Source organism: Cygnus olor, chromosome 1 (assembly GCF_009769625.2).
Source record: "Cygnus olor isolate bCygOlo1 chromosome 1, bCygOlo1.pri.v2, whole genome shotgun sequence".
Taxonomy (NCBI): domain Eukaryota; kingdom Metazoa; phylum Chordata; class Aves; order Anseriformes; family Anatidae; genus Cygnus; species Cygnus olor.
The window spans coordinates 78,862,546-78,875,469 of NC_049169.1; the positions used below are offsets into that span (position 1 = coordinate 78,862,546).

The window sequence follows — 12,924 nt, forward strand, 5'->3', positions numbered from 1 at the left end:
AATCTGCTCTATGAGCTTCCCTGGAACTGAGGTCAGACTGACAGGCCTGTAGTTTCCCGAATCCTCCTTCTGGCCCTTCTTGTAGATAGGTATCACATTTGCTAGGTGAGAGTTGACTTGGACCTTCCTGATAGCCAGGACTGCTGATAAATGTCAGAAAGTGGCTTTGCAAGCACATCCACCAGCTTACTCAGTACCTTCATGTCTGTGTAGGTCCTCTGTAGGCACTAGGATTTGCTCCTTGGTCTTTCAACGCAAGAAAAAATGCAGGAGCAGTGGGAGGAATGGAGCCTGCATTTTGTTTCTAACCTCTGCTGTCATGCTTCCCATGGAACCCTACATATCAATCCTTTTCAGGCAGGAGCATGCATCAGCAGAAGGGCTGTGATATGCCAACTGTATGCCCTTCAGGCAAATGTTAAAGAGGAGCCTCAGGAAAGGTATAGATTATTTGCCTGCTGGATATCTCTTGATTTTTACCTGCACAGCACACTCACTGTTTTGGAGAGGTGTTTTGTTCTCTGTGCTCTGTACCATTGGTACAGAAACTGTGTTCTTTTTGGACTTCTTTGTGTGACTAATTGGAATTGGATCAGAGAATCAGCACCTTGAAGCTAGTGGGACTGCTCATAACTAGTTAGATTTGGATATGAAGTTTCATGGTTTTGTATGGAAATAGTTCTCTTCCAATATATTACTTTATGAATTGTGTATTACAATTAAAGCTGGGGAAAAGTATGTTTCAAGGGAGGAAGATGGAGGAAAAACTGAGTTTCTTTTATAGATACGTATACTGTAATGTGCTTACACTGCAAGTGGGTAAAAGTGACTCAGTTAAAAAACAGACACAGTGATAATTTTATTCATATAGTAAGGTGTAAAGCTCCTTCATATTGTTGTGAAATTTGCAAGATTCACTATGTTCTTTACAATAACCATGCACAGTCTTTTATTTTCAATCATTCTTAAAATCTTCAATCTTGAAATAGTTATAGCCATATTGCTTTGTTCTTGTAACTGGCCTTTTGTTTTTTGACAATGACATTGTAAAGGACATTTCCTCTTAAACACAGAATTTTCTTCAATATCAACATCAAGAAAATGTTAGAAAATATGCTTTTTCTCATTGGTAAGAAAGCCTTCATCTTATTTTAGATATTTTTCTTTAGTATGAAAATAAGATTGGAAAATAAGTTTCTTTCAAAAAGTAGCAATAGGGCTGTTTAAACTATAAAACTTTGAACAGCTTAATGATAGTTCTCAGCAAATATCAAGTCAAATGTCATTTAGAAAGTGATATAGGAAATTACTATTGCTTTGAGAATTAATAAGAATTGAGAGTCTGCATTTTGGAGCTCAGATCTTCCTTTTCTTTTGTTTTTGCTTTTCGTACTGCTGTTGCAGGAGTTCTCATTCTCACTTGTTCTTAGCCAGATGTGAACACCTGCAAACGCAATATATGAGTCAGAGGTGTCAGATTTGGCGTTTACATTTGACTTGACATATGGGAGACCCTAATTCATGAACAACGGAATGTCTCCAAGTCTAAGCTAGTGGCAAAGCTTTTGTTATGCTGTGTATTGGGAATTCATTGTAGAGCTCAGTGAAAATCTTGGAATAACATTTATGAAGCCGGACACAGAATAAATTTGCTAATCTGAATTTTGCTAAACCATATACTTTATAATCTGTCTTTGCACATACACACAAAATCTTGGTCTTACTCTACATATTTGATTTAATAGAGGATGGTGTAATAGGTTTCATGTTAGTGAAACTTCATTCTTTGAAGAAAATGTATTGCACAACAATTTGTTATGCTTTGAAGTATTATCAAGAGTAAGCATTGATTACTCTTGGGTTAAGGCATTACTCTGGGACAACAGAGAACTCAGTTCAGTACCTGTTTTTGCTTTGGTTAGCAATTTGATCTTGGGAAAATACTTTGGGTATTTCATCCCTCAGTTTTTACATCTGTAAAGTAGGGATAAAATTCCCCTTTCCCTGCCCTTACAGAGCTTGATTAGAAAATCCCTAGGGCAGTGAAGTTGTTCATCTGCATTCATATACATTTTGTAGATGAACGCTTCTCCCACCTCATGCAAGCTATTGCTTATTAGATTATTAAATTATTATTGTTAGATTAGATTATTAGATTGTGTTAGAGGCTATTCTAAACCCCCAAATTAATAACAAATGAGTGAACAGAATTTCTGCTTCATTGACCTTTCTTTTTATTTGTTTGCTCAGTTTCTTGCTAGTTAACAAATCAATTTATTTCACAGTTCAAAAGCATGGGTATGCCAAGTGAAAGATCCCCTTTCATACCTGCAGCTTGTGTAGTAAAGCCTGTGAGTCTCCAGGATACACAGGCTTGGGTGGATACTCTGAAGTCTCTTCTTGTCTTTGTTTCTGAATTTCCCTTATTTTAGCATGAGGATAATGGTATTTACCTCCTTGAGCCTTATTTGTAAGGGTACTTTGTAGGATTTAGATTGTTATGTATCACAGTAACAAAAGGATGCAAGGATTCTTGGCAACTCTTAGAAATTTAATAATGTTTGATGTTGAATATGTCCAGTTTGGTATCCTCATGAAGAATAAGAGGTCTGATATTTTTTATTCAGCCTGTTATGCTGTTATAACTGCATTAAAATCAATCGAGTTTACAGTAAGATTTTTTTTTTTAAAAAAAAAAAAGAAAAGAAAAAAGTGGAGGTAGGGGGGAAGAGATACCAAAAAAAGAATGCAGTCTGTTTCATCATGGCATCACTGCATTTATACGACAATGATAGTGCAGTTCAACTGCTACAGCAACATGGGTATAATGAGTTCAAGAACTTAACCCTGTGCCTGATTTATCTTCAGAATTCCCCTCTCTATGAAAAGACAAGACAGTATCTTGCTTAGCATGTCAGGCTATGCCATCCTTTTCTTCCATAATCTGTGCTTGTGAGGAAGTCTAGCAGGCATTCTATGTAACGTTACTTGTAAGCTATACAGGCAGGGAACAGCTAGTGTACCTCATTTCAAGATCAGGCATGCTCTTGTCACAGCTTCTGTCAAGTAAACTGATATTTAGCTTGGTGTCAAATGTGTATGTATGTAGCCAAATGTGAATTCTCCTATACAGTGGATATTCTGCTTTGACCACCACAGGAGACCTCAGGGGACAGTATCACACTGTAGGCCATTCCTCAGAGGGTGTATGTACATGTGTACCTATGTGCAGAAAATGAAATATTTCTATTCATATGTGTGTTCTTGTCAGACTATGAGGTAATGTCTTCAGTTGCTAGGTCAGATAAACTATGTTGAAGAATTAACTTTATGTAAGAGCAGACACCTATTAAGAGAAGGGTGGTATTATCCTTAAGTATATAATCTGAACAAAAGCCACTGGACAGACTGAGTTACAGTTCTGGTTACTTTGTCCCAAAAATTGGTCACTAGAGAAAACACGTCCTTTGACATCATCTGAATATTAAATTTACCACTATTTTGGCTTTCAATGAGGAAAAATGGACAGTACTGCAGATAAAAACAGGGTTGCTGATATTATACTTTATATTTAGACTGTAATGGTCCTTAGAGGGTAAATTGTTTTTCTAAAGGATACTCTGAGCAGAACAGGACATCCAAAATAAAGTACTAGTAGTATGATGAAATATTCCAGAAGGATCTGTTCAGGCCTCTTTTTGTAATACAGATGTTCAAAAAGCATGTATTCCTGTGTACAGCTTGTAAGAAAAGGGGAAACACATTCTTTAGGCATTGAACATGTAAATTCACTATTTGGATTTCTGCACCCAGTGTTATTGTATGTTAATTTATGCTGATGAGTGAGGTTGTCATCTGGTGCATGGTGGTGTAATGAAAACTATCTGGGTAGCCCAGGGACGATCTGCTGTGGACACAACTGAGCAGCAGCACAGAAAAACCGCATAGATTCCTCAGAGTTGCAGCTAATGGCCAGATTTAAGACATGCAGGGGAACAGTGCTTCCATTTGGTCTGCAGTAGGTCACTCCCTGACCTGTGCACAGGAAAAAGAAGAGAACAAAGTTCAAATCAAATCTCACCCTGGGGAATTACTCGATTTGCCCATAGAAGACAACAAGTCAAATGCTAAAACAACTTCCCCCCCTCAAACCAAAACCAACAAACCCCAAAATGACCAGAAAGAAATATATACATCAAAATTTTTACTCTTTTATTTCCAGCTTAGCATACTAAGAATGTTATTTATTTATTTATTTTACAAAAAATGTGTTGCTTTGATATACTAGGCAAATGATTTCTTAATGTCTATTTAGTTAAGAGGATGCTTGGCTTGATCTTAAGTAAATAAATACATAAACAAAGAAACAAAACAAAACAACAACAAAACATTAGACAGTAACTCTGCATTTGAAATAGTCACCACATAAAAAAAATCTGTTCTATAAAAACAATTCCTGTATGTTGCAATTGCTCTTATCATTTCTTATTATTGGTTAATAATATGCAGTTACCTATACATTACAGTGCACCTTTTGTCCAAAGTTCCATTTCCTGCAGGGGAGTCTGGTCTTTTAGAGATGGGTTAGGTTTTGACATTATTACTTCCATTGCAAGATAGCAGAGAATGACAAAGTCATTCCATTCATAAAGACATGTATGTGTGCTTCTTATTGTGGACAAATCATGAACACTTAACCTCATTTCAGATTTAAAGAAAGCTGATAACAAAGAAAATCAAACTGAAATATCAGCCTTCAGCACTTATAGTTAAACAACTTTCAGCTAAGAATCTGCATCCTTAATATATCTGTGCCTACTACTTACTGCAGAGTTTAATTGCTGGCAGTATTGCTCAGAAAACTTGGACTCCAATTTTATTTTCAAATATCTCGATGGAAGAGATACTTCAGTCAGTATCAAAGTCTTGGGTTCAGAGCAGATTTGACTCCTGTCTCCTAGGAAAGTAGACTACAAGATCAAATGAAGTCTTCTGGTGTTATGCTCTACAAATCTATGAAGGCTCAAAAGATGTTTTTTACCCTTAATTATTTGGTGTGTTAAGTGCCTTTATTTGTGAATATTTTGTCTGAAGAACTTGAAAATGGCTTCATTTTCATTAAGTGCCAAACACGATTTATATTGAAGTCCCATCCCCTTTTAAACTACCTTGAACTGAGGACCCCAAAATCTGTGGGTGTTGTTGAATACGACGACAAGTATAAGTAAAAGTTTTGTCAAGCAGATAGTGAAAGATACAAGATAGTAACTGTCAATGTTTGTTGTGTGTCCTTTGAAGAATCATCAGATCATGAGCTCCTGGAGGCAGCAACTTTTGCTGTTTCTCTTTGCCTGAAGCACCTTACATTCTCTTACTTTTTATATACATTGGAAATGATAACTGTCACTGATTTTCCTCTGTTGCAGTGTGTGTCGTGGTCGAAAATGGGAATGCACCAAAAATTCTTGTGATGGCACCTGCAGTGTTATTGGTACAGCTCATTATTTGACATTTGATGGATTGAAATACAGGTTTCCAGGAGACTGTCAGTATGTATTAGTTCAGGTAAGAGTACGTCAAATGCCTAAACTGTCTGATTGTGTATAAAGTGTATTACACCAGGAGAAAAGTCCAGCATCTGGAAAAGTCTCAGTAAAATGATCACTAAGTCACGTTCAATGCAGAGGAGAGCAGAGCTTATTAATGGCTTGACAGATACCCCGAGAAATTCGAAGACTTCATTGTGTTATAGAGAAGTGAATTAGGTTGTGGTATGTCTAGCTGGCTGTCGTAAAACATGTGAGAGCAGCATGGTATAGAGAAACCTTAAATCTCAGCTCTAGCAATGGAGTTTAGGTGCCTGTACGTCGGTCTTTCCTTGCTCCCCAGTTGCCTATTCATCCTCTAGTGAGGATGGCTTATTGTGTCAGACTTCTCCTTCAGACTAAGTGGGACAAGAAGTGTTTAGTGAAACTGCTTTAAATACTTCCAGAGCAGAGATTCTACTCATTCAGGTTGACAACATCACTGTCCTGTTCTACGCACCAAACTGTTTGCAGTACACTGACAATACCCATTTTCTTCATAGCAAATAGGAGAGGTGAATAAAAACACAGCACACTAATATCAGCCTGTGATTTGTGGGAGTAGCTAGAAATTTAGAGAGTTAAATGAGAATAAAGCTCAACTACAAATGCAAATTGTTATTTTATCATTGAGTCTTGTTTTCACTGTTATACCAGTTTGTATTTGTGTATTAAGATGTACACAGTGACAGATCTTTGAAACATCACAGACTGTAATAGCGTGGATTGTCCCTGCTAAAGAATACCCTACAAAATATGCAGGCAAGTATATGTGTATGTCACTGGCAGAGTGTACCTTATTCTTGGAGAGGTGGACCACACGAATACCAATGCTAAGAACTAAATAAATCAATATGGGAATAACAGACATGCGTACATATATCTTATTGGCTATGTAGAGTATTATTTGAGCACTCATTTTTCTCCATAGATCTGTATGTGTTTCTCAAATACCCATATTAATGACTCATTCATTTATTTTTGTCTGATAGGATTTCTGCAAGGATGACTCTGGGACATTCCGGATATTAATTTCAAATGAAGGATGTGGCTTCACTGGAGAAAAGTGCTCGAAAAGGGTTATCATTCTGTATAAAAGTGGAGAAATAGAGTTGTTTAATGGAAATGTATGTACACTCCGGTTCTCTTTCTTTCCCTTTTTTGACGAGACTGTTAAAATTTCAGGATGCTTGGTAATGTAACATGAGGGATGAATAATCTTATGCTCAGTGGTTCTTGAAAACCAAATCATAAATTGAACAGATTAGTAAGATAATAATAATTATAATTATAAAGGATTATTGTAATTAGCCATTTTTCTTCCAGAGATATAATGCCATTTTGGTATTTCTGCTTGATGTCAGTAAGTTTATCTTGGATAAAAATGCTGTTTAATGCAAGCTCATTTGAGGAATGCCTTTCTAAATGTGAGAGGTCTAAGAATATTTCAATCAAGGTTAAATGTAAGGAAGAGCTAAGAAGTGACTGTCCCATGACTAGTAAAACTTCAGACCTAAATTAGCAGTCTGAAGGACTGAGCACACAGGGAAAGTGCCTGTAAGTTGATACTGCAGAACCAAGTACCAACTATCCTTTCCCTTGTTATATTGTCAGATAGGAAATCCGGATGACTGGATTTCGCTTTTTTTCCCCCTTTCCTATCAACAAACAATGAAGAATTGACAAAGAATCACTTCCACCTCCCATGTCACTACATGGCAGGAAAGAAGCTTTCCAAAGGGCATAGTTCAGCTCTTTTCCTTGGGCTCTGTAACTGTCTGTGTGCTCCAACATTACAGAGCTATAATGAATTGCAGGGTTTCAGTTGCTCAGTTTTCAGAAGTACTGGGCTCTAAACTGGCATCTGGGCTAGAGATCTGCAAAAATCTTCCCAGTGAAATGTGAAACTGCTCTACATTTGCCTTGTTTGGTTTAACAGCCAAAGCTGAATCAGGTTTTGCATAGTCTGCAAATTGCCTGCAAATTGCTGCTTGCCACTGATGCTTGACAGGAACTTGTAAAACATGACCATTATTAATAGTGTCTGTACAGTGTACCTTGACAGCAGATGATCCATGTAGGCTTTTGGTTGCTGGAGGAATGAACACAGGACATTTTGGTTGTGCAACCAACTCTTCATTTCCACTGGCTAAAGAGTCTCCTATCTGAATGAGGGTGAATACTAGTTCAGGGATCAGTCTGCAAAACCAGCTGTAGTCTGAGAGCTCCTTTAGGAGTCATTTTTCAGAAGAGGTATGATTCCACTTGGACACCTAAATAAGGGGCAGAAAAGACAGGAGATGGAAATTAGGCAGCTGGTGAGTCCTAGTGAGAACATCAGAGGGTGCTTGTTTTCTGAGAATGTCCTTGCAAGAACCAGGTCTGTATCACAAGACAGACCACTGGACTTTCAGTTGTCTTTCTGTTGAGTGCATGGCTCTGTGTAATAGGGAAATTCTAATTTCTTAGAAATAGCAGCAAACAGAGAAGGGATTAAGAAAAACCTTCTGAAGACTGGCAAACGCTCATACAGGGATGATTTTCTATACTCTTTTTCCAGGCCAGTCCTTAGAAGCAAGCAAGAGAATTAAGTCTTTTTATGTATTTATTTATTTATTTTGAGTGGGGCAACATATTTCCAAGTGGTATTGTTTTAAGATGGTAATGTTTTGAGAGCAGTTTCTAGTTTTATGTTAAATAGGGCTTAACTGATGTATCTATATATTACAGTCATGCCTCATATTAAAAATAAATAAATAAATATTAATTTTTGCTCTTCTGAAACAAGTATATTTGCCACTTTGCAAGGCTGAAAGTTTACAAATTCATGGTTGGTAAAACAGCCTCCTTAAACGTAGAAATTCTGTAATTTAGGTTAACCTGCCAGCTCAGCTTTGTCCTCCTTTGTTGTTGCTTTTTTGTTGCTTTGTTGTTGCTGTTTGTTCTTTTTGTTTTGTTTTGTTTTGTTTTGATTTTGTTTTGCCTGTGTTTGTAAAGATAGAGAATACTATAGAAATTTAGATGATACATGACCAAATGCGTCTAGATAGTATACACATAGAATAAGTATGTATGGGCATAGAAGAAGATGAAAATGCTTCCAGTTCCTAGAATAGTCTATCTTTTAGCATATTTTTCCCTACAGACATTGAAAGCCCTTTTTGGGAGATCCTTCAAGAATGTAAGTTGTTTTCTCTGGGGATAAAGGCTTTTGATCACACTGCAGAGCTGAAGAAAATTGAATTACATTGCAGCATTTTTATTGAATTAAGCAAGGATGAGTAGTGGGATAAGGAGGTATTTTTCCCTCAAACTAGGGAGTGGTTGAATAGTTTCTGGGTTCCCCTTTTTTCCATCCCTTTATCACTACTTGTACTGATTAAAAGGTTTCATCTACCTCTTCCACAAGCTAGCAGTTAGCAGTTAATGCATTAGTAGTATTTAAAGTAACAGCCATTCCAGACCTTTCTCTTGAAATGTGGTTAATAATCCTATTAAGGTTCCCATTGAAAGGGGATTACAATGTGAAAGAAAACATTTTAAATGAATTTCTCAAGTTCTCAGTAGCTGGAGGCTGTGATTGGCAGTCAGATGGAAAGAAAGAGGAGAGGCACGCAGGGGAAGTGAAAGTGATGGAAAAACGGAAAAGAAAATAAACAACCAAAATGATCCTCTTAGGATTTTTCCTATTGCTTCCTATTGCTATGGTTGGGGAAAAAAAATAATTCTTGACTTCAGAATCAGGCTTTGGCCCTTCAGAGACCACCCATGCATGTGTTTCTCTCAGTTCACATTACACCTTTACCAAGCCAGCCTTTTTGCCACTATCTGCCTCAGGAGCACAGAATTGTTAGTTTGCTTTTAATAAATAAATAAATAAAAATATAATTATTCAGCAAGCTATTACTGAGTATTTACTGGTATACCCAGTACTCTTATCAACCCAGCTTCAGTTAATCAGTCTTGGGTTTTGTGTGTCAGTGTTTATGGCGAATGTATGTTTTATCTCAGGAGTGCATAAGACGTTACCTCATTCAAAGTTGTAGAAATGTGATGAGGTTGAAATACTGTACTTTTATCCCTATTTGCTATTCAGCAGTGCTGCTTTTAAGGCAATAATTTGTCCACTGCAGCTTTTCAGAGTAGAGACAGGTCTGTAATCAGTCCTGTACACATACTTTGTTCGCAGTTTTGCAAGTACTCAGGATCATCTGTTTGATGTCTGGGATCTGTCTGTTCTCTGGTGAACAGCATGTTTGAAAATAGCCACTAATCTATGAGTGCATGTCCCACTGGGAAGGTGACCCACATGTAAAAGGAATTAGAGAGACTGTTGATAACACAGTGTTTTTCTTGTTCAGGTGAACATCAAGGTACCTCCTAAGGACAGCGATGATTTAGAAGTCATGAAGTCTGGCCGTTATTACATCATTTTACTGGGCAACAGCATCAGTGTGACCTGGGATCTTGCCATGGGAGTCTCAGTTATTTTAAAAGCCAATTTCAAAGTAAGTGTTTTTTTGCTTTAATTCTTACTCTCACTAAAGAATGCACTTGCACTCTTCTTGAGGGATAGCTATTTTTTTTTTTTTTTTTAATGCAGACATGCAGATAGATTTCCATGGAGTGCTTACTTGAAAATGAAGGGATTTTTTGTAATACGTAAGGGTCGCTTACCTTCCCTTATGGTTCAACTGTAATGGCAAAATTCTGGGTCTTTGGAGATGAGCTATGATAGAAGAGATGAATGCTACGGTGCCTTAGAATAACTTTGCTTTGAGGGACTGAGATAATTTCTTCCATGTACAATAGGAACGAAAGGAGCCAGATTTACTAGTGATGGTAACATGATGGTCATCTTGAGGAATAAGATGGCATTATAGGTAAACTTCCTGAAGCCACTCCAAATAGAGTCAACAGGTACCACTAGTCAGAGTTGTCTACTTGCATTCTGGAGACCTTGGAGACAGACAGGTCCTACTTTCAGCTAAGCAGAATGGGAGTAAGAGCTAAACATTCTCTGTGACAGAATACGTGTATTTTAGTGAACTTGGCAAGGCCAGGGACAATTCAGTTTTTAAGCCTTGTGCCATTATAGTAGTAGCCTAAAAAGACTTAGCAAAGCTCTGAGACAGCCTACAGATGTAAGATTTATGTATTTTGTGTTTCTTTCCCTGCAAGGATCAAGTGTGTGGTCTGTGTGGAAATTTTGATGGAATCCAAAACAATGATTTGACCAGCAGCAATGAACATGTTGAAGTAGATCCAGTTGACTTTGGGAACTCTTGGAAAGTTAATACGTACTGTGCTGATGTCAAAAAGGTGATTATGAATAAACAGTGAAAACTAATTAATACTGGTTACAGTATCACTTGTGTGTGGGTAAAGAGCTTTGAAAAGATAAAAATAAATAGAAATGAACTCCTTCTCGTATATTTTTGCCAAATAATATTCTTTCATGAAATCCGATAAAAGATCAATTAACTTATTTAAGGCCTATGGGCAGCCTGGCTTCAGATGAATATTAAAACAGCCAGTCTGCATGGTAGAGGCTATTCATAGAGTTTGCCAACCCAGACGCTAGAAATCCAGGTATAACTGGAAATCTCATTGTAGAGCTTAATCTAAAAAAACAGCTGTAATTTTCAGACAGGAGGAGTTCAGATAAAGATTTCATATTTCTCCATCCACACTCTGTATCCCAAGTCTTAGTCCATTCATTTTTGAACAGCTCAGTGCACAGATTGATTTATTTCTTTATGGTTCTTGATGTTTTTAGATAGCAGTCAGTTATTACTTTCAGATTAGAGAGGCATGAGCAGAAAAGACAAGATGCAGGAGTGAGTGTAAGACTTTATTGCCATGTTATCACAGCTTTTGAATTCTGAGTGCTACCTAAGTCCTCATTGTAGAGATTAGGTGATTTCACAGGGCACTAGTTATGCTATAAATAACTAGTGTACTTCCTCTTTTGCAAATATTGTGGGTTTTTTTTTTTTTGTTTAATCTTTCCTTAAAATATTTATATTGTCAGAAAAATATTTATTTTTGATCACATGAAATCTTCTGGGTTAGTTTACTTAGCCACAGCATTATCTTCCTGAATGCCTGAATGTGTTTTTTTTTTTTTTTTAATATGACTTGACTGGAGCACAGAGAAGTTGTAATAATGGGGACTGAGACTTCTGTGTAAGACTGAGAAGGAGCAGCTCCACATTTCAGATCAGTTAGCACAAGACACAGCCTACAGGATATCTCTGTGATAAATACCATGTCGATACTTGTGCTCCTTGTTCTTAGCTAAATTAAAATGAAGAGGGGGAGACTAGTGAGGCTTTATTATTCAGCAGTAGCCTTGACTATTATCTGCTGAAGACTGATATTATCTGTGAGGCTCACAGGCCTTCTGGAGAGCTCTGAACAATTGTTTTTCAGGATGTATGTTTGGTACAGTGAGACTTAACATTATGAAAATATTTGTGTTAAAACTGCAGTATACAAACCTGGAGACAATGAGGGAGATGACCTGCTCTACTTTGTGTTCTGCTGCTGCAGAATTTGTTCCTGCCATGTAGCAAGCTGAAAATTTATTCAAAGAAAGAATTTACTTTGTCATGAAAGGTTGGTTGGAGTAGATGATCTTATGATGTCATTTCCAACCTAAATGATTCTGTGATTCTATGAAAAATGTCTAGTGCTAGTGAGTCTCTTACTTCAATTGGAAGAGTCCCTAAGATCCTAAAGTCAAGACTAATGCAGTGTGTGATTGTCTCTTACAATATTAAGCACAACCAGGAACAAGCCTTGGTGTCTCCATTGTGTAATGGCAACGTATTGAAGCAGGTGATGGTAGAAACATCATGCAGCATTTTGTCTGGGAGTCTCTTTGAAGAATGCAAAAAGCTTGTACGTATTGTTTCCTGTGTTTCACTTTCTTCAATTCTTCATGAGCTGTGTTGTCAGTGATTATAGCTGAGGGGAAAGTACAATTGTGCTGACAGCATACAGGACATGGAGGGGACTGACTAATTGGCGTTCTCATCTGTGACCCTGTCCTGTAGCTGACGCTTTGTGGGAAAATGCAGGAATCCCCCTAGTGGAAAGCTATAGAAAAACTTCTGCTTGAGGGAAGTTTTACTCTAAACCCCAGACTGACACATGAAGTCAAGCACAGGGGTTAAGTTTTTGTTTTTGTTTTTGTTTTGGAGGAGGGGGGAAGGAGACAGGGCAGGGTGAGGGGAAAAAAGTCCTGAGCTAATATAATGCCATTCATACTGCATTCTACCCCAAATGCACAAGAGGGTTTGGTAACAGGGCCCCAAATGTATAAAGTTGCTAC

General features: G+C 37.4%; 1 protein-coding gene across 2 annotated transcripts in view; it reads left to right on the forward strand.

Moving 5' to 3' along the window:
- VWF (von Willebrand factor) overlaps positions 1–12,924 on the forward strand; it is a 148,437-nt gene that overhangs the window by 59,465 nt on the left and 76,048 nt on the right. For both annotated transcript variants that reach the window (XM_040566017.1, XM_040566023.1), the window contains exons 20-24: positions 5,427–5,565; positions 6,578–6,712; positions 9,947–10,093; positions 10,767–10,907; positions 12,372–12,491. In XM_040566017.1, coding sequence (XP_040421951.1) covers positions 5,427–5,565; positions 6,578–6,712; positions 9,947–10,093; positions 10,767–10,907; positions 12,372–12,491 — 682 coding nt within the window. The remainder of the gene's footprint in view (positions 1–5,426; positions 5,566–6,577; positions 6,713–9,946; positions 10,094–10,766; positions 10,908–12,371; positions 12,492–12,924) is intronic.